Here is a 22769-nt window from a genome sequence, read left to right on the forward strand (position 1 = left end):
CATCATCCCTACAATAAAGTATGATGGTTGCAGCATTATACTGTGGCAATGCTTTGCAGCAGAGGGGACAAGCTGGTTTGTAACGATTGAAAGAAAGATTCTAGAAAAGCCTGCCAGAGACCCAGACTTAGGAAGAAGATTCATCTTTCACCAGGTAAGCAAGTGCAACAATACAGTGATTCAGCAAGAAGAAAAGGAATGTCCTTGATTGGCCCATCAAAGCCTAGACCTGAATCCTTTGGAAAATCTGCGGCAAGACTTGAAGAGTGCAGTACACAGACAATCCCCAGCCAATCTGAAAGAACATGGGCTATTCTGCCAAGAAGAATTGGCAAAAACTGTTGCATAAAGTTGGTAGCTACACAAAATGAATTTAGGGCTGTTATTGCTACAAAAGACGCATCTGCCGAGTACTGAGGAAAGGGGTATGAAGATTTAATGCAGCCAAGATTGGTTGGTTTCTTATTCTTTAAATATTTTTTGAATATACAGTATATGCAATTGTTCTTTCATATTGAAAATGTAGAGTATGATGTATAGGTCAGTGAAATGAAGCAAACTTAAATTGCATTTTTGAATTGTATTTTTAGACAACAGAATGTGAAAATGTACAAGACTTTTACAAGACATTGTATGTCAATGCATTCACCAAGACATCTCAAATTTTTCAAAATATGATTTCTTAGAGAACTATTTAAAAAAATGGGATGTAATATTCGTCATCTTCTTGTTGACTATCCAGTGGAAGATTGAGAACATCTGATGTTTCATGCTCAGGATCTCTTTCTGGTACTTCTGTAAAGAAAAGAAAATAAAGATGTACTGACAAAGTAAAAGGATTAGGCATTCAAGTAATGAGATGTTTAACCAGAACATTATGGCCAATCCTCATGAAATAAAAGTATCCTAACTGTCATGTTTCCTGTGATCTGCCATTTTGAGTAGTATGTTGAAGGAGAACATTTTATGATAAAAATGGACATATAATGCAGGAACTAATTAGAGTGTGATGGAAATTTCCCTAGGGAAGTATGAATAATTAGGTGAAATCTATTACCAATACCAGTTTATGCAGGAATAGTTGTAGCCTTTGTTTGCTTCTCAATTAGCAAAATCATTATCTTGTTTGAATCTGCCCCCTGATTGAAACCAAGGAGTTAGCAATTTGGACAGGGTTTCTCCTAAGTTTACCTGACAGAGGAAAAGGATTGTTACTACTATAACACAATCATAACAGCAATAAATCTAACATTTTAAAATCCAATTTCAGCTCCATGACATAGAGCAGTGATGGCTAACCTTTTTGAGCCCGAGTGCCCAAACTGCCGCACAAAACCAAAGAATTTCCTCAAAGTGCCAGCACGTCAATTAAACCTTAATAACAAGATTTTAGTATCTAAAAACTCTTTATAAAGTTGCCTGAACTATGTAACATCATTTTTAAAGGTTGGAATCTTTGTATTGTCAGAGAATCAATTTGATTCACAATCCTTTGGTTTTCATTTCAATTTATTGGCAATTTATAATGTTTTAATGATTTCATTCAATTTAATGAATTTAGGAAGAATTTGATTCAGTTACACAATATATTTTAAATGTATTATTCACATAACATGTCAAATGTATCCTGAGTAAAAAAAAAGATAAACTTCTTAAAACTGTTAACTGTGTCAAGACTCGGTGTGTATTCCCAAAGAGTCGATACATGTTTTTTTGTAAAATTTACAATCAAATTAGAAAATAGTTAAATCATTACATTTCTAATAATATGATGTAAAGAAAACAAAAGAGCTTTCAATTAAACCAACCGTTTTTATTGGAAATTCCAGATTGGAATACAACAGGGCCATGTAAAGTCCCTTTTTTAAATAACATCTTTAAATAATATTTAAATAACTTAGAAAGTGTCTTAACTGCAAACTGAAAACACTGCTTCATGTAAACATATGCATTGGGCATGCTCTGAAAAAAATTAATGTGATTTTTGTTGTTGCATGCATGCTGATAACTTGTCAATCCTTGGCTCATAGTGCGTTAATTTCAGAGCAACACATGCAGCACTCATGTCATCCGTTAATCTGTTTCTAGCATCAGATTTTATATGATTCAAAGCCGAAAACAGCTGCTCACAAGCATAGGATGACCCAAACAAAGTAAGAAGAGCAATCTCAAGTGCTTTCATGGACTTAAAATTGTCTGGCAGAGAATTCCACGCTTTTAGGATTTCATTTTCAGAACTGCTAGCAGTGATTTCATTTGTCACCCTTTCACACTCAATACGTTCAAGAGCCGCACGCAGGTCATTGAATTTACTTTTCCAGATAAAGCTTTCTTGAAATTCCAGTAGCTCCATTTCCAAATTTTGAATATCCAACCACTGTAAGCAGGAAAGATCAAGATCTTCAAATGTGGACTTTTCTGGGGAAGTTATAAATGAAAGGGTTGTCTCCATCTTACGGAACTGAGAAAATATTTTACTAAAATTCTCCTTTGCTTCGGCTACAATGGTGGAATATGCTTTGTGGATTTCCTGGTGTTTTTTATGACTGTCCACAAATGTTGTAGAATTATCCAAATGTATTTTTAGGTTGGGAAAATATTTTAGCTGTCCACTCTCAAGGTCTTTTTCAAAAATATGCAATTTTCTCTCAAAAGCTTTAATGTCACTAAACATGCTTTCTGCTGTTTTTCCCATGCCTTGTAATTTTTTGTTTAGTACATTAAAGTGGTTAGTAAAATCTGTAAAGAACATGAGGTTGGTAAGCCAGGCCATGTTGGTGAGTTGAGGATAGTCTTCCCCCTTTTCGTTCATAAATAGCCTAACTTCTTCCAAGCAGGCCACAAATCTCTCTAACACTCGTCCTCTGCTCAGGCACCGGACATTATTGTACATCAGTAAAGTGTTATATTGTGCCTGAACCTCATCAAGAAGGGCTTGAAATTGTCGAAAATTAAGAGCACGCGCCATGATGAAGTTCACCATTTTTGTTACATCTTTGAGGACATCGTCAAGTTTTTTGCTGCTTTCTTTGGCGCAGAGAGCCTCTTGATGTATTATGCAGTGAAATTGAATCAGTGGATGTTTTGCTTCCTTAGCAAAGAAATGAATGAATTCTGATGTTGTCCCCACCATGCTAGGTGCTCCATCGCTAGTAACTGAAACCACTTTTTCTGGACTTATGTCTAGTGATGAAAAAGCCTCCATCACAGCATTGTGGATATCTATCCCTTGTGTTCTTCCAGGCAAAGACAGCAGTTTTACCAGCTCTTCTCTCATGATGTCACCAGTAGCATAACGCAAAATGAGCGCTAGTCTTGCATGGTTAGTAATATCTGTACTTTCATCCAAGCACATGGAGTAGAAGGGTGCTTTTTGTAAGTCGCAAGTAAGCTGTTGACTAACATCAGCAGCCATTCGCAGAACCCTATCTTTTGCAGTATTTCTGCTTAGCGGCATCTCAGAGATGTGCTGCACAATTTTATCCTTGTTTTGGAAATCATGGAAGAGTGAATTACTCCCAGCCAAAATTGCCTTTTTGATAAAATCTCCATCAGAGAGGGGCTTACCATGTTTTGCCATGCACAGTGAAATTTGAAAGCTGGCAACTGTAAGATGATTAGTTTTTGAAAGATAGTTGCTAAAACTAAGAGACTGGGAGTGATATTTCTTTAATTTTCCTACAAGGAACTCTTTTCTTTGAGCTAAACCAAGTTCAGCAACACTGTTATGGTTGGTCTCAAAGTGACGTTTGACACTTGATGTGCGAGACACAACACTTTCATTACACATAATACACAATGCTTTCCCACTGCGTTCAATCACTCCATATGTCTCTGTCCAGGCCTCTTGGAATGGTCTTCCACTATCTGTTTTTGCTTTTTTTGCTGTACTCATTTTCTTTGTTCAAGACTTCAAGTCTACAAAAAGATAAAATTTGTATAATAAAAAAAATCTAATGAAGTGCTGTATACAAATCCGTCCCCATAAAAAAAATATGTGATTGGGGAATTTTACTAATTGTAGACATCCGTTTTGGTCAAAAAATATACTGTCCGGGTGAAAACCGGACTTGTGCAACCTGAGTGTATGGGAAAATGACTTTTATTTTTCATTATTGGAGCCTTTGTTATTTTATTATGATGTTTACAAAAGCACTGTGAAGGGCCACATATACACTTTACTGTTTTTTGCTATATTGAGTTTTCCATAAGGTACAGCGCAGAGGATTAGTGTGTTGGTTGTTCACAGAGAGCCCAGTCCTCCTCTCAGCTTACTGAACTTCTCTATGCAATCATCATAAGCAGCTTTTTTATTTCCTCAAATTTAGCATGTCCCCCATGGAAGATACAGAGGTTTTTACAGAGGAGCACATTATTAGACACATTAACATCCCCCCATATCCTCATCTCTCTAGCATGGGAGCACTAGGAACTGTTCCTGATTACAGATGTCACATGTGGAGTCACACTACAGCCTCACTGAGTTCCTGTGACAGACTCAGTGTGAAGCTTCTCTTCCTCCCCCCACTTCCCCCTCACACACTGCCTGGCTCATAGGATACTAAGGGGAAGACAGGCAGGCTAAACATCCACTGGACTGCAGCCAGCACTGCAGGACTGCAGCCAGCACAGGAGGATGGGCCGCGGCCCACCGGGACAATGCCCAGTCCTCCCAATGGCCAGTCCGGCCCTGTTGCCAGGTGAGCTGCAAAGCAGACACCGGCACACTCGCCTCCCGCCATGCCGCATATCTTAATTGCGGACTAGAGAGTTGTGCGGGGACAGAAATCCCACCCGTCCCCACCCATCCCCGCCAAAGTCTCACCCGTCCCCACCCGTCCCCGTGAGGAATCCCACCCGTCCCCGTGAGGAATCCCTCCGTCCCCACCCGTCCCCGCAAGGAATGTCCTCCGTCCCTGCCCATCCCCGTGAGGAATCCCCTCCGTCCCCACCTGTCCCCGCGAGGAATGTCCTCCGTCCCTGCCCGTCCCCGTGAGGAATCCCCTCCGTCCCCGCCCGTTCCTATAAACTTCAGAAATAGTTATTTCATTTAATTATGCTACTGAATTAAAGGCTCTGGTAGAAACCCATTTACAAATAAGCAAAAAGACTTTATTAATTTGGAAATATTAATTGGGAAGAATACACACTTTGTAAACGGGTTTCTACCAGAGCCTCTTTTGTTTATAAATTTTTATCAACACAACTAATATACTACTTTATCCTGAAGCAAAAAAAAAAGAAATAGAATTATTTTCCTACCTTTGTTGCCTGGTTTCTGCTTTCCTCATGTTCTCATTCAGTTCCTTCCATCTACTGTCTCTCTTCCTTCTGCGTCTTCCATTTGCTCTGTTACTGTGCCTCTCCCTTTCTCCCCTCTTCCAAATTGGTCTGGCACCCATCTTCTTCCCTCCGCTCCCCCCATAGTCTGGCATCTCTGTCTTCTTCCCTGCCAGCGTCTGCTCCCCACTCTGTCTTCCCCATTTCCTTTCAGCGTCCTTCTCCCCCCCCCCATCTTCCCCATGTCCTGTCAGCATCCTTCTCCGCCCTCTGTCTTCCCCATGGCCTTTCAGCGTCCTTCTCCACCCCCCCATCTTCCCCATGTCCTTTCAGCATCCTCCCCCCGTCTTCCCCATGTCCTGTCAGCGTCCTTCTCCCCCTTCTGTCTTCCACAAATGCTTTCAGTGTCCTTCAACCCCCCCCCCCACCGTCTTCCCATGGCCTTTCAGCGTCCTTCTCCACCCCTTTGTCTTCCCCAGTGCTTTCAGCGTCCTTCTCCCCCCTCCTTCTCTCCCGCCCCGGGTGCAGCACAGCCGGCCAGGTCCCCTTACTTTTGTGGGGCTTCCCCGACCGACAGACCGACAACAGCCCCGGTCTGACAAACCTCCCTGCCCTTAACCGCGAATCTAAATTTCCTTCTTACGGTTCACGGAAGTTTCGCCCCCAGCAATTCGCCCCTCACATTTCGCCCCCGCACATTTCGCCCCCCGGATGTTTCGCCCCCACACATTTCGCCCCCGCACATTTCGCCCCCCGGATGTTTCGCCCCCACACATTTCGCCCCCGCACATTTCGCCCCTGAGTGTCAGACTATTCCTCTCGCAGGCGATTTCTTTGCCGACACGACGGCAGGCTACAAATTCAAAGTGCACAGCTGGCTGTTCTCACTGCCTCTAATGTCGGCCCTGCAGCTCCGGACTTCCCCACACCTGCTCTCTCCCCCCCCCCCCCGATCACTATTATTTTAAATGTTATGGCAGCCACGGCGCTGTATCCATCGGAGGAGACTTCTAACCTCGGCCATGAAGTTGCTGTTGCAGGAAGAGTTCCGGGGCAGGCCGAGGTTAGAAGTCTCCTCCGATGGATACAGCGCCGCGGCTGCCATAACATTTAAAATAATAGTGATCGGGGGGGGAGGGGGGGGAGAGAGCAGGTGTGGGGAAGTCCGGAGCTGCAGGGCCGACATTAGAGGCAGTGAGAACAGCCAGCTGTGCACTTTGAATTTGTAGCCAAGGACCAACAGATAAGTTTTATTTTAGTCGATAATTAAGAGTTAATTTTTAGTATATACTATGGCGGTCGGGACAGTGAAGGCAATAATGGTTCCAGCGGCAACCTCGGTTTGGTTTTTACACTGAATTTAAATGGTTGCGGGTCTGAGCACTTCACACAAATTATTATTAATAACATTAAGGAGGGTATCCCTGCACGCACAGAGTTAATAAGAAATACTACTTTGAAGTACAACAATAAGATGATCACAAAACATGATCACAGGAAGGTTCCCGCTAAATCTCTCCCTCTCTCTTAGACTGTGGAGGGACTTGCCTGGTTTAGATCCAGTGCTCACTTAACGTTTACGTCCCCCCATTAATCCTTGTCTCTGGGCTATCGCTCATCAGCATGAACTCCATCCCTCCGACCCCTAAAAGGGAGGAAATGCCACAGCCCTGATGTGATGTGAAACCTGATCAGTGAATGCCAGCAACTCTGTTCCCCAAACTGGCTTACACACATTCTCTCTCTCTGTTTTGTACTTTGTAATCCAATAGCCTGGAAATGCACAGGGTCCCACGTTGGGGGGGGGGGGAGGGAGGAAGAAAGAAGATGGGGGTCATAATCCAACGCTACCTCGGCCTGCCCCGGAACTCTTCCTGCAGCCACCACCCGCCTAGGCAGGAACATGAAGTTGCTGTTGCAGGAAGAGTTCCGGGGCAGGCCGAGGTTAGAAGTCTCCTCCGATGGATACAGCGCCGCGGCTGCCATAACATTTAAAATAATAGTGATCGGGGGGGGGGAAGAGCAGGTGTGGGGAAGTCCGGAGCTGCAGGGCCGGCGTTAGAGGGAGTAAGAGCTGATGGTGCCACAGGGTCCCGCGTTGGGGGGGGGGAGGGAGGAAGAAAGAAGATGGGGGTCATAATCCAACGCTCAGGGGCGAAATGTGTGGGGGCAAAACATCCGGGGGACGAAATGTGTGGGGGCGAAATGTGTCTGGGGGCGAAATGTGAGGGGCGAATTGCTGGGGGCGAAATGTGGGGGGCGAACCTTCCGGATCCCCCTTCTTACAGCTGCTGTAAGAAGGTAATTTAGATTCGCGGTTAAGGGCAGGGAGGTTTGTCGGACTAGGGCTGTTGTCGGTGGGTCGGGTTAGCGCCACAAAAGTAAGGGGACCTGGCCAGCTATGCTGCACACGGGGCGGGGCGGACCGCCCCCCTCCCTTGGTAGCCACTCGAGCCGCGAGGCTACTCCTTACCTACCTTGCCTGCAGCACAGAGCCGAACGGAAGTCTTCCCGACGTCAGCGCTGACGTCGGAGTGAAGGAGGGCTTTGTTTAAGCCCTCCCTCCCCTCCGACGTCAGCGCTGACGTCGGGAAGACTTCCGTTCGGCTCTGTGCTGCAAGCAGAGCAGGTAGGGAGAAAAGCCGCGCGACTTAGTACATCCAGCCCCGCAGGAACCCCGCGACCCTCGGAGGCGTCCCCACGGGATCCCCGCGACCCTAGGGGGCATCCCGTGCAGCTCTCTATTGCGGACTTTCCCGCGTGCCAGCTGCAAGGCCTTCGCGTGCCACAGCTGGCACGCGTGCCATAGGTTCGCCATCGCTGAAGAGGTTTTAGGAGAAGCAAGTATAAGACATATGTGGTTGTTTCTCCCTAATTTCATACCAGGAGTGGCTCAGAACATTGCATTCTACCAATATACCAGTCAGGGCCTCTTGACTAATTCTCTTGGATCTAACCCTCACTGTCTCTTTGCCACACTCAACACTTTACTCATAGTGCCCTCTCCACCAATTTCTTCCACAACAAGGTTCACAAGATTTCTCAACCAAATTGCTTTCACCTCTCTCTTGTCTAGTCTGCTCTGCCGGCTCTTCGTCAACCCCTGACTCCTTTTCTGAAATCACTGAAGACGAAACTGCACATTTATCCCCAGCCATCTACTTATCACCATCTCTTCTATTGTCAGCCCCTCTATCTGCCATATCCTCAACCTATCATTCTCCACTGTGACTGTGACCAATGCTTTCAAACAAACTGTAGTTATGCCTCTCCTCAAAAAACCTCGCTGGACCCTACCTGCCCCTCCAACTATCACCTCATCTCCCTCTTCCCCTTCTTATCCAAGCTACTTGAACGTGCAGTTCATCGTCGTTGTCTGGACTTTTTGTCGTCCTGAGCTATCTTCAACCCGCTTCATTCGAGCTTTCTCCCTCTTCATTCTACTGAAACTGCCTTGCTAGAGTCTTCATTAACTTGTTCTTGGCCAAATCCAAAGTCCTCTACTCCATCCTCATCCTCCATGATCTATCTGCAGCGTTTGACATTCTGAATCACTGCCTACTTATCGATAAGCTGTCCTCATTTGGCTTTCAGGGCTCTCATAGTTTTCTTATCGTTCCCATCACACTTTTAGCGTTTGTTCTGGTGGATCTTCCTCCACTGCCATTCTGCTATTGGTTGGTGTACTTTAGGGCTCTTTCCTGGGACCTTTTCTTTTTTTCCATCTATACGTCTTCCCATGGTGCTCTAACCTCCTCCCATGGCTTCCAGAATTACCTCTATGCTGAGGATTCACACTTGAAATTTCTCTACACTTGAAATTTCTACAGGAATCCAGGCCCGAGTCTCAGCCTGCCTAGCTGACATTGCCACCTGGATGTTTCACTGCCTTCTAAAATTTAACATGGCTAAGACATAAGAACATAAGAGTCTTACTGAGTAAGATCAATTGTCCATTTATTCCAGTAGCCCATCTTCATGGTGACCAATCCAGGTCACTAGTATCTGGCAAACAACCAAATAGAAGAAACATTCCATGCTACCGATCCAGGGCAAGCAGTAGCTTCCCCCATGTCTTTCTATGGACTTTTCTTCCAGAAAATTGTCCAAATCTTTCTTATAACCAGCTACACTATCCACTCTTACCACAACAATCTGGCAATGTGTTGCAGAGCTTAACTATTCTCTGAGTGAAAAATATTTTCTCCTATTGGTTTTAAAAGTATTTCCCTGTAACTTCATCGAGTGCCCCCTAGTCTTTTTAATTTCTGATGGAGTAAAAAATAGATCCACTTGTACCAAACTGGCAGGAGTCCATTGCTTATTGTTTACATTTTGCTCATTTTCTGCTTAAGGGAGAATAACCTTTGGCAGCATGATTGCTGTTGTTTCTGTTTTAGAGTTCTGGTTCAGACTTTGTTACATTCTTAACTTAGACGTGTTAGGCAATGTTAGGCTTAAGATGAAAAGATGGCTTTAGGCTTCCCAGCATTCTGTGAAATAAAAAAACAAACAAACCAGCCGCCACTGCTGAGAAGCACTTTTCAACATCGGGACAGGCAGTCCCGCAGCTTACCGCCCAGCCAGCTGAGAGGGTCCTTCCAGGATCTTTAAACTACCACCTAGCCTTGGAATGCGACCAAGAGGAGCAGGGAGTATCGAACTTTACCAATATGGGCAAGAGAAAGGCCAAAGTAGTACCACCAATTTTGATTAAGGATCCAATGGATCGCCATCTTATGGTAGGTAAATTTGGATACTTTAACAGCTTCACTGTCCTCTAGAGCAGTGTTCTTCAACCTTTTTACACCCGTGGACCGGCAGAAATAAAAGAATTATTTTGTGGACCGGCAAACTACTAGGACTAAAATTTAAAAAACACGTTTACGCTCCATCTCCGCAAGCTCGGTCCCCGCAAACCATCTGATCCCATCTGCACAAGCCGCAATTATGATTTTATATTGAACGTATTTTATTAAAGTATAAAAAGAAACAATATTCTGAACAATTGTGATTTTATAAATACAAATATACAGAGCACGGACCAACAAAACCCCTGTCTCCCCTCCCCTTCACATATATCCCCTCTACTATCAAGAAAACTAAACAAGCCAAGTTCATAGAAATATCATGCTAACAGAATACTGCAGTCCCCAGTTATGTCTCTAGCAGGATATATATTTCAAATCTGATATATTCTAATCACAAAATAGAAATAAAATTATTTGTTTCTACCTTTTGTTGTCTCTGGTTTCTGCTTTCATCTTCTTTTCACTCTCTTCCTTCCAGCGTCTGCCCTCTCTGTCTCTTCAATCCAGCATCTGCCCCTTCCATCTACTGTCTGACCTCTCCCCCTTCCATATGGTATTTGTCTTCTTTCTATGCCCCTCTCCCCTTTCCATCCAGGCTATGCCCCTCTCTCCTTTTTAGACGATTCACTCCAGCTTCACTGCTCTCTTCATTTTTATCTCTCCTACACCAGATCTAGCATCTTTGACCCTCTCAATTTCTCTGCTGACCCACCTTCCCATCTCATTCCTATCTCTCCCCTTCCCCTCCTCTAATCTCCCTGCAAGCTGTTTCCTTCCTTTTTTCTTCTCCCTTCCCTCCTCCCCCTGTCCAGCAGTAACTCTCTTCCTTTTCCTTTCCCTCCTCCCCTCCCAGCAGCATCTCTCCTTCTCCCTCCCTCCAGGTCCAGTAGCAGCTGTCCCTTTTCCCCCCTTGCCCAGCAGCTTCCCAGACTCCTTTCCTCCTCCTCTCCCAGCAGCATCTCTCCTTCTCCCTCTCCAGGTCCAGTAGCAGCTGTCCCTTTTTCCCCCTTACCCAGCAGCTTCCCAGACTCATTTTCCTCCTCCCCTCCCAGCAGCATCTCTCCATCTCCCTCTCCAGGTCCAGTAGCAGCTGTCCCTTTTTCCCCCTTACCCAGCAGCTTCCCAGACTCCTTTCCCTCCTCCCCTCCCAGCAGAATCTCTCCTTCTCCCTATCCAGGTCCAGTAGCAGCTGTCCCTTTTTCCCCATACCCAGCAGCTTCCCAGACTCCTTTCCCTCCCCCCTCCCAGCAGCATCTTTCCTTCTCCCTATCCAGGTCCAGTAGCAGCTGTCCCTTTTTTTTTCACCATGCCCAGCAGCTTTCTCCCCTCCCAGCAACTCTCCTTACTTGCCAGCGCTGCGATTCAGTAAGGCAGCCTCGGGTCCTTTGTTGGGCCGCACCGCCTCTGAGGAAAGCGGAAGTTGCATCATCAGAGGCGGACCGACTCAGCAAAAGCTCCAAGACTTCCTTCTTCAATCGCTGCGTTTGTAAGGAGAGCCGCTGGGAGGGGAGAAAGCACAGTGTGAGGCTCCCTATTATCTCTCCGGTCCTGCACGAAAGACAGCTCCTCGATCTTGCCGGTCCTGCGCGGACCGGCAGGAAATTGAAGAAGTTGATCTCGCCGGTCATGCGCAGACCGGCAGGAATTTTCTGCGGACCGGCACCGGTCCGTGGACCGGCGGTTGAAGAACTGTGCTCTAGAGAACTTACACCACCTCCTCAACCACTATATTTTCCAGGGTTAGAGGAGTCCCACCCAGTGGAGGAGGGAATGTCTTCTTCTCTACAAATATCATTACCTTCTGGACTAGAGGATTTAGGTCAATCCTTGGAGGGACATAAAGAGCTGACCCCTGTGCAGATGGTCATAGGGCAAGGCTCTGAAGTCCTCCCTAAGGACAAAGAGATCACTTTAAATGATGTATGGCTAAGTATTAACAGAATAGAGTCATCATTACAAAAAACCGTTTTAAAATTATGCCAATTTTCTTCTGATGTTACAGTTAAAATTAGGGAATATGATGTTAAACAGGGGGAAACAGTAAAAAAGTTAGAAAAATTAGATCAAGCTGTTAATACTTTACAAGTAAATGCTGTTTCCAATATCAAAGATGGTATGTTGATTCATGCTAAGTTAGAAAAATTAGAGAATTCTATAAGGGCTAAAAACCTTCATCTATTAAATTTTCCGTTAACACACTATTTATCTTCTTTGGAACTCTTGAAAATGTATTTGAGGGATATATTGCATTATACTAAAGTGGATAATCTTGAATTAGATAACCTCTATTACATTCCAAGAGCATCTAAAGAAATACTTGAAGAAGGTGAAATGGATAAACTCATTTCACCTGAAGTTTGAATGTATCACAATTTCTTGAATCCTCTAAGGATATAATTGATAAATGAGCAACTTTAATAGTGGTCTTCAAAACAGAGCTGGAAAAACAGGCTATTTTGAAATTATATTTCTTGAAAAAACAAGACCTGTTTTGTGGCCAACGTGTGACAATTTTCCTTGAGAAAAGGAGACTGCGTGGGGATATGATCGAGACCTTCAAAATACTGAAAGGAATCGACAAAATAGAGCAGAGAAGATTATTTACATTGTCCAATTTGACACGGACTAGAGGACATGTAATGAAGCTAAGGGGGGACAGGTTCAGGACTAATGTCAGGAAGTTCTGCTTCACTCAGAGAGTGGTTGACACCTGGAATGCCCTCCCAGAGGAGATTATGACGGAATCGACCGTCCTAGGCTTCAAGAGCAAACTAGATGCATATCTCCTTAAGAGAGGCATATAAGGATATGGTGGACTATAAATTAAGCCAGGTGTACACCTGGCAGGGCCTCCGCGTGTGCGGATCGCCGGACTTGATGGACCGAAGGTCTGATCCGGAGAAGGCAGTTCTTATGTTCTTATGTTCTTATGTTCCGGATGTCTCTAGACATACTCAGTTTAAAAGGAAACAATTCCTCCAGCTAATACCTAAGGTGGTGGCAGCTGGAGCTACATTCTTTCTCAAATTTTCGTGCAAGTTCTTAGTCTCGTATGGAAGTGACAAGTATACTTTTTTTGAACCAGTCCAGTTAGAAGACTTTATTAAAGGAAAACTTCTGTTGAAAGTTTAATTTCTATTATTAATAACTTTATATATATTGGAGGAAGGTATATTATTTATATAGATTAGCCAATTACTGCCTGCGATGTTAAATGATAGATAGATTTCATTTCCTATTTAATACTGGTGACCATTATAATGTGGACTATATCATGGTTGACTTATTTCCTTTATATGTTAAGTTATATTTTATATACAGAATTTGGTGGATATTCGTGAATATTTATTATTGTAATGATTAATCAAATAAAGAATTAAATATAAAAAAACAACAACAAACAAACCCTGAAAATTGATGCTCCCTTTTTCAGTGGTGGTTGCTCCAGCAAATCATTTTCTCCTTTTCTCCAGGATTCTTGTCTCTTTCCTCTCTACCTTCTGCCTAGAACCATTATCCCCTCCAAACTCCTCTTTCTTTCTTCATCTTGCATTTCTTAAATACACAAAATGTGGGAAAAGCATGCAGAGCATGGCTCATGGAATTCTTTCCAACTCTTCTGCATGTAAATGCATGTGTAGGCATGTTTGGGGGTGAAGGTGAGATTGGGGTATTTGTGTGTGTACATATTTGTGCATGTGTATTTGTGTGCATTCTTAGATGTGTGTATGCTTTCCATCTACCTCTGATCATGAGAATAGATGACGGGGGAGGTGGGGGGGGAAGGTTTGAAAGAGCAATTCCTTAACCACTACAGTGACTCAGTGTATGTATACTGCAGTTGTTGGAAATGCTCTTCTCATAGAAATGTATTGGAATATTTTTTGGGGAGGGGGATATCGCAAAGGCTTAACCAGTAGTCCATTTGGGGATGGGAGAGTCACAAATGTGGACTGAAGGAGTCAAGTTTTCTCTCTCCCTCCTCCACACCACCACAACATTAAAATATACCTTTGCTGGCAGGAATGCCAAGCCTTGTCAGCCAAAGTTGTCTCCTGCATGAGTCTCACTTTTGCTGCCAGAGCAGCATTCAAATCAGCGGGCAACTTCAGCCTCTGGTGTAGGTTCTCCTGCAAATACTCAGTTCAGTCACTGAATTGAGCATGCGCAAGACAGCCAGCATTGACAGCCGAAGCACACCTATCTAATCTCCCCAAGGCTGAGTGGGGAAGGACTGACAGTGGACCGGCAGAGGGACTGGTAGGGATGGTGGTGACTGGCGGAGAGACCAGTAATGGTAGTGGTCAGTGGATCCCTGAGGCAGCCTAGTAGACCCTGAGAGTTTTGGACAGAGTTCTAAGGAGCGTCCAGTGGAGGGACTGGCTAGGATGGTGGCAATTGCCGGAGGGACTGGTAAATGGCACCAGAATCTGCTGAAGACCTGGAGGGCTAAAGAAGACTCAGGAGAAGACCTGGAGAGGACCAAGGAGAACATAGAGAGGACCAGAAGGAGCTGGGAAGGCCTGGTTGGGGATTTTAAGAGAATGCATGGTATGTATGTAACCCTGTATGTTGTGTTTTAACAGAGTCCAGAAGAGAACCAAGGTGCCTGGGGGTGGATATGTTGACGGGTAATACCATTCAGCCTTGTCACATGATGACAAGTGCATAACACTAGAAGCCATATAAAGAATTCCCTAGCCAGTGATTATTGGATACCAGATAATCAGCTGGTTGGAGCAACTTTTGGATCAGCCCAGAGTGGATTTTTGGTGGCACAGGTGACAAAATGCACTTTTCTCCCTAATGTGGGTGGTTTAGTATTGGAAGTTATGCAGGGCTACCATGTGGAGATGGTTCTCAGGAAGCTCTTTGATGCAGCTGCTTTAGGCATTAAAGCTGCTTTGGCAGTGTCTTGTGTTGAATGCGCCTGCTGCCTGGCAACACTTCATCTTCCCGCTTAAGCAGGACACTGCAGAAAGAACACTTCTGGGGCAGGCAGGAGGCTGGCTTCATTGTGTTGTTGGCTGCCCAAAGATTTTAAATTTCAGTGGCATGGAGATGGTTGGTGGGGGAGTCGGGATTGTTACATAATGGGATCCCCGAAGTTTCCACCTACCTCTATGTGCGATGTGAGCAGGACTTTCCTCATGGACATCTTCCACTATCTCAGAGTGTGCTCCATCACCTATCTCTTCTGGCACAGTTAAAGCTGCTTCTTCCTCATGCTGCAAATGGACCTGCCCATTCTCTTCTTGTGTTTCTTCTGGCTGATCCTCTACCTCTTTGGCTTCATGTTTGCCTCTTCCACGTCTAGGCCCCCTCCCTTTCCTCTGTCTTTTGTGTTTATTCTGCTCTCTGAAAAACACGAAGAACATTTATATGACAAAGCTATTTTTCTATATTTTCTATATTTTTTTATATTACCTCTTATCCTCTATAAAATATTTGCTGACATTTAACATCTGAGTATTCTGTTCACTTATGCTATTATATCTTCTGATACATGGAGGGGCATTTATGAAAGGACGTCGAAGTCAGAATAGAGATATCCAGCTCATAACATCAAAAACAGACATCCATCTCAATGTAGGGTTCTTCTTGTTGTAATTCGCTCTGAATCCAATTTGAAAAATAGCAGAATATAAGACTACTGATTAGATTAGATAGGTTTTGGAGGACTCATCATACATTATAAGGGGATGTAGTTGAGATGTAGTTCTGGCACTCAGTTATGTGGTTGAAAATGGCAAACAAAGTTGAATGTCCTAAGGTTGGATGTCTTGGTGGCAAAGACATCTAAGTACGTGATTATAATAAAAAAAAGAAAATTGGACATCTTTCAGTGTTGCCAGTTTCGAAAATGGTTGTTTCTCCACCTCTGACTTTGGACACCTTGTGGAAAACGTCCAAAGTCGGCCTTAGATGTACAATCAAAAATGCCCTTCCACATCTTGGGCTTTCTTTGCATCTTCTCTCACTTGCAGAATATCCAAAATTTAGCTGGGTGTGGCATAGTTTGGAATACAGCGAGATTAATGGGGGGGGGGGGTGCATTCTGGTGTTTGGTTCAAAGAGAGCCCTTCTGTTATACAACATCTCTTTATAGGAGTTTTCATGGAATGGGCAACCATTTGTTGTTTTATTGTCCCTTGATACTCAATTTTTGGAAATCAATATGGGGACAAATTAATAGGATATTGGAAACATCGATTCCGTTGTCCTATGATGTGATCATTTGTGGGACATTGTTGAATGCTAAAAATCCATTAGACAGGTATAAAAGCAGATTCCTCATAATTATGACAGGGATTGCCATGCAAATGATTACTAAGAATTGGAAAAACTGGGACAGGCTAAATTTTTCCTTTTTGTGGGATACTTTATGTCTATGGGCTCCTTTTACGAAGGCGTGGTAGTGGTTTAACGCGCGTAATAATGCACGCTAAACCGCTGGCCGAGCTAGCCACTACCGCCTCCTCTTGAGCAGGCGGTAGTTTTTCGGCTAGCGCAGGGGTAGCGCGTGATTAAAAGTTACGCACGTAAAAGCCGTTACCGTGGCTTCATAAAAGGAGCCCTATGTTATAGATATGAAAAAATGAATTCAGATATATTGGGTCATAATAAACTATTTAAAACAACATGGGGTCCATTAACAAAGTTTGTTAACTCTGATTAGTTGTATAATGCCTTTATTTCCTATTTGATTTGCCTACACATCTAGGGAGGGAGGAGGAAAATATATTTTGTATTATTTTTTGATCGAATGTAAGTGCTGTTCATGATATTAATTGTATGTAAAATTTATTGCACTTTGTACTCAAATTGAAAATCAATAAATAATTAATTAAAAGAAAAAAAGGAATGGGCAACCATAAATTTTTCATGTTGTGTTATTTCCCTTGTCTTTTATAGGAATGACTGATTTCTTTCTTTCTTTTATTTGTTCTGGGATGAATGTTTTCAAGAGTGCACACACTTTTCCTGATAGTGCAGGTATGCACAAACTATTCACGGATATGTGCCCTAGTGCTTTTTCCAAAACAGTGCACCATCTTTCTAAATATTGCACACTGACCCAGATTCTGTATTGTGTGACCAAAGTTGCTTGCACAAATCTGTGTGCAGCACAGATTTGCCTGAGCAAATTATTGATTAGCTGGCTAATCAGCACTGATTGGTAAGTACCAACTAATAATTGACACTAATTAGCAGTAATTAAAAATCGACGCTCACAGTTGTCTAAGTGCATTCTATAAAGTGGTGTGCGTAAATTCCAGTGCAAGAATCTCAAAAGGGGGTACTGCAAGGGGAGGAACATAGTCAGATTGTGGGCATTCCTCAAAGTTAGAAGCACTGTCATACAATACGCCCGATATGCATACGGCTTTGGAACCAGTATTTATGCCTGGTTTTCGTGGTCTCTATCAAAAGGAAAAGCTATATCTTTTTTCTATAATATTCTAAGAGATCAATCCTTTACTTTTTCATATCATGCTATGAAACACTGGGATAATATATTAACCATTCCGCTCTCGGACATTGACTGGGAACTCTTTTGGTCTTCAACAAACCGCCCGCTTTTATCTTCTAGAGTTTCACAGTCAATGCTCTTTGTTATGTGGAATGCAACATGGACCCCATTTTGCATGTGGAAAGCCAAACTAAAACAAGATTCTGTTTGCTGGAACTGTTTGAAAGAGGAGGGAACTCTTGATCATATGTTTCTCCATTGTACTTTGGTCCGCTCTTTTTGGACCCAAGTCTGGAACACCATACAATCTATCACTAACTGCTCAGAAGAGATTTCTATGGACATTATAATCCTTCGATCTCAACATCCCTGTTTCGCGCAATCAAATTGCCCTCCTAAACTCATTGATACCATGATTGTGACTGCTCTCATGCATATTTTAAAAAATTGGAAACTATCTTCGTTATTAAATTATACGTTTTGGTGGAACTCTCTATGTATGTACCATAGATATGAATCATATGCATATGAAAATAGAATTTCGCTCCAAATATCCATGAATATGAAAAATAAAAAATCACCCTGGACATTCTTAGATTCATATGTACGCTCTACTTTGTAGACACTCCTGTCTTCCCCTACCTTTTCTTCACTTTTTCTCTTTATTTCCTTTCTCTTTTAATTTTTATTCTATTCTATCTCATTTTCTTTTCTCATACAATCTTCACAAATAACTTCATTACTCTGAGCTTTTCTTAATACCATGGTCCTTTATAGTTAATTGCATATTTATAGACCATATATATACAAAATGTTATATGTATTTGAATTGCTCCTTGTATTTTTCCAAAATACTCAATAAAAATTTATTAAACTTAAAAAAAAAAAAAAGAAGGGCTTGAGCATGCGCAGATGCATGCTCAAAGCCGGCAGAGACTGGGAAGAAGATCTTCAAGCGGCACCAGCTCTTGTGGGCTGCGTGCCGGTGCCAAAGGGGGGGTGAGTTAAAGTTGGTTGGGCAGGGGGTTCCTGTTCTTGCGGGGGGGGGGGGTGCCGATTCGAGCGGGAGGGGGCCCTTTGCGGCGGGGGGGAGCGATGCCGGTTATTGGGGGTGCTCGCAAATCGAGTCAACACTCGGTTTGCGAGACACGTTTTGCGAGAATGTTTTGCTCGTCTTGCAAAACACTCGCAAACTGGGTTACTCGCAAACCGAGGTTTGACTGTATAGGAAGTGCCTTTTATAGGACTGTATAGGAAGCACTGTTGGAATTGGCACCGATATTTTAGGTGCTATGTAGAGAATCTAGGGGATCTGTGTAAAGAGTGCCTATTCTCAACAAATTAAAAAAAAAAAAAAAGAAATGTTTTCTGCTTGTTTTCATTTCGTAATGGCACAATTTCGGCTGCCCATCCCTGATGTAAACTTCTATAACGAGATGTACAGAAAAGAGATGCTGTTGAATTAAAATCAACAGAAGGGCTTTCTTTGAACCAAACACCAGAATGCTCCCCCACCCCACCCACAGCATTCTCACCCTATTCCAAATTATGCCACGCCCAGCTTATTTTGGATACTCTGCAAGTGAGAGGAGGTGCAAAGATAGCCCTAAGATTGTCCATTGGTTCTTACAGATGTCAGTATTACCAGCACAATTAGCTGGGACAGATGAGAGGTGCACAACCCATGCTTTCCAGGTATCATGTACTGTATAATGGATGCTATTCCTTGCTGTGAACTTGAATAAAGTATGAGAGGCCCAACCAAGAAAACTTATAAGTGTCAAGAAAAGTGTGGAATAACTTGTAAGTTTCATTCTTTTCTTGGTTGGGCTGAGAATGTTTCTGTGGCCCCTCATACTTTATTCAAGTTCACAGCACAGCAAGGAATAGCATCCATTATGCATGATACTTTTTACATAGATCCCCTAGATTCTATACATAGGTGCAGCATTATCATCTACCCTACCCTCTGTTTATTTTTTTCCCCTGTTGTTGACATGTCCCATGTTTTTGCAAATGACAACCCATCTCTAATTTTCATTAAAAAAAAAGTTTTGAAGGTTAGACTTTTCCCATAATAGACATTTACAAACGATGGATGATATGCAACGCTCGGCTAATTTGAGCCTTTCTTTTGATCAGTATTTCCAAATTTGTGACTATTTCAGCAAATTTGCACCCACTGATCAACTTATCTGCCCATTAAAATCATTTGAAGAAACTTTTCCCCCCCTTTCATGAAACCGCATTAGGCTTTTTTATTGCCGGCCACGGCGGTATTAGTTCTGATGCTCAAAGGAATTCTATGAGCGCTGGAGCTAATATCTCCACGGCTGGTGATAAAAATGCCTAACGCGGCTTCGTATTTATCTTAAAAGTTCTGATTTCTTGTCTTATTAAAAGCAGCTTTCATACTCTCCCTAAATGTCACTTAAACTATATGGTTAAATGGAAACAACTTTTGGGTGAACAATTTCTACATAATTTCTGGCCTGAAATACAAAGGGATTACAATTTTAAATGTTTCCTTTCTGTGTCTTTGCCTAATACAGAATGAAAGATTGTTTTTGGCATCTTTTTTACCCCTCGATTCATTAATAAATGGGACCCCCAAATATCTCCTCTTTGCAGGAGAGGCTGCAAGTCTTTTAGTTTCTCTCTTACACATGTGGTGGGAATGTCCCTTTATTCAGTTTTCCAAATTTCAAGTTTTACTTAAAATTTGATATACTGCTTTTAAAAAAATTGTCTAAGCGGTGTATAAAGTCATGGCATTTTGGTCTAATTTTGGGTTTTAAGTCTAAATGTGTTACATCCTGAAGGCAATAAATCTACAATTTTACTGATATGGTCTAGACCAGGGGTGGGCAACGAGGGCCTCAATCCAGTCAGGTTTTTAGGATTTTCCCAATGAATATGCAATAGATCTCATGCATATTCATTAGGGAAATCCTGAAAACCTGACTGGATTCCGGCCCTCATTGCCCACCCCTGGTCTAGACCATATCAGTAAAATTGTAGATCTATCACCTTGAGGATGTAACACATTTAGACTTAAAACCCACGCTATGCCTTTTGTAGAAGAGGGGTTTAATAAATTAGATTACTATTACTTACTGCCAAAGTATGTGTGGCCCAAAAGTGACACCAATTCTCCGTTCCTTTCAAATATATGTGGTTAGAGAAAGTATAGCACATAGCTGGTATAGAAAAACTCAATTGGCTTATAAACCATGGAGATACTATCAGATTTAGAACCCTTTATTGCTCTTCTTCTTAACTATGGGATTATATATATTTTTCTATTATTATCTTACCCCGCTACCCTTTTTTTTATCAAGTTGCGCTAGAGGTTGTTAGTGTGGGCTAGTGAGGTAAGTGCTCCGATGCTCCTAGGAATTCTATGAGAGCAGGAGCATTTACAGTGCTGGTCTGTGCTAGAAACTTCTAGCGCAGCTTGATAAAAGGGGCTGTTAATTTGCTAATTTCAGAAGTTGATATTTATTTTATTTTAACATATCCATGGTTTCTTTTTTTTTTTTTTGAACAGATACTTAGAGGTACTGAGAACCAGTATCTTTTCCATTGCTTGATAAAAATGACCCATAGTCTCCAAAGATTGATAAAAGATCTCAGATTCTGCACACTCACAGGCATCGGTAGGGCCCGTAGGCGCCCTACCGATGCCTAAGTTAATTGAAAATTGCCTTCAGAAACAGAAAAAACAGTGTTAAAGTGCTTATTGATGCCTAAATAAAAGGCAGTAGCCACTTTAGGCAGTGGAATGCCAAAGCAGGCGTGGCCAATGCTGGAAGTGGCATTAGGCGGGCTAAAGCGGCTACCTAGCTGCGGTTCAAGGCAAGATAGGTGGCTGAAATGTAACCTAACCTACATTTCGGCCACCTATCTATGCCACTGCGGGATCCTAAAGTCAGTCTATAGCAGCCATAAGCTGATCACGGCAGGGGAAGTTATCCCCGATCAGCTGAGAAGCAGTGCTCCCTGAAGCAGTTTCGGGGAGTCCTACCAGCTCAGTTTCGGGGAGTCCTGCCAAGAAATACCCCCTGCCATGATCAGCTGAGTGGCTGCAGCAGGTGACCCGCCTAACATCGGCAGGAGGGATGCCCATTCTCTCCTAACGGAACCCCCAAAGCACCCCTAACCGCGATAGGCAAGAGGGATGCCCACTCCCTCCTGCTTGCAGGCCCCCCCTGAACACAGGACTCGTAAATATCCTGAATTCCCTCCCTGACACCCTCCAAACCCCAACCCCCGGACCCATGATGCCCAACCACTGATACCCCCAAACCCTACACCTTGACACCCCCCAAGCTCCAACCCCCCCCTGACCCCCCCCATACCTGATTGACTCAGGCGCCTAAGGCCTCTCCCATAGGACTGGGAGGAGCAAAGAAGTGGCTAGCCTTTTTAGTAGACTGGCCACACAGACATGCCAGCAGAGCAGTGGGGCACCCAAAGGGGCACTACAGTGAACTTCACATAAAGGGTCTCAGTAACACATCCCAGCATAACCCCTTTACATTGTATGGAGAGCCATCCAAAACTCACCCATAACCAACTGTACTCAACTGTCTACCATCCTAATAGCCCTTATGCCTACAGGTGTCACCTATATGTCAGTGCAGTGGGTTTTGGTGGGCTACCAGACTACTCCAGACACTTGTTTGCTGCTCTAATAGGACTGGCCATTACATCAGCTGCTGTCAGACAGAAAATATGTACTATTTCATTCAGATCTTTGAGGGGTGGGAGGGGGATCAGTGACCATTGGGGGAGTGGGTGGGGGGAAGTTATACCTTCATCTCTTCAGTGGTCATCTGGTCAGGATAGGCACCTTTTTGGCCTTATTCATTCTTAAAACAGGTCTAGCCCTAAACATCTAAATGGTGCCCCGGATGTTTTGTGAAATGTTTGATTATCGCTGCAAAATGTCCAAATCCTAATCCCTCCCTAATCCTGTACAAAACAAGCACACTTGAGATTTGGATGCACTGCAGATGAATAGCTTAGAAAAACATCTAGGAAGTAGGTTTTGAACATGGCGATTTGGAAGTTTTGGCGATTAACATGTCCTAATGGCATTTTATGTCATGTTTTGGACGTCTCTATGTTTTAAATATGAGCTTCATGCCCCCTAATTCTTTAAACCAAGGCACACAATTTTGTGACTTGCATGCAAACAG

At 43.2% G+C, this 22769-nt stretch overlaps 1 protein-coding gene across 2 annotated transcripts in view; it reads right to left on the reverse strand.

The window, feature by feature from the left end:
• Positions 1–562: 562 nt before the first annotated feature.
• Positions 563–22769, reverse strand: part of HEMGN (hemogen) — a 62314-nt gene continuing 40107 nt past the window's right edge. For both annotated transcript variants that reach the window (XM_033916584.1, XM_033916593.1), the window contains exons 3-4: positions 15211–15449; positions 563–795 (exon numbers count right to left, since the gene is read on the reverse strand). In XM_033916584.1, the coding sequence (XP_033772475.1) occupies positions 695–795; positions 15211–15449 (340 nt within the window). In that variant the 3' untranslated portion in view covers positions 563–694. The remainder of the gene's footprint in view (positions 796–15210; positions 15450–22769) is intronic.

The sequence above is a fragment of the Geotrypetes seraphini genome, chromosome 1, assembly GCF_902459505.1.
Source record: "Geotrypetes seraphini chromosome 1, aGeoSer1.1, whole genome shotgun sequence".
Classification (NCBI taxonomy): domain Eukaryota; kingdom Metazoa; phylum Chordata; class Amphibia; order Gymnophiona; family Dermophiidae; genus Geotrypetes; species Geotrypetes seraphini.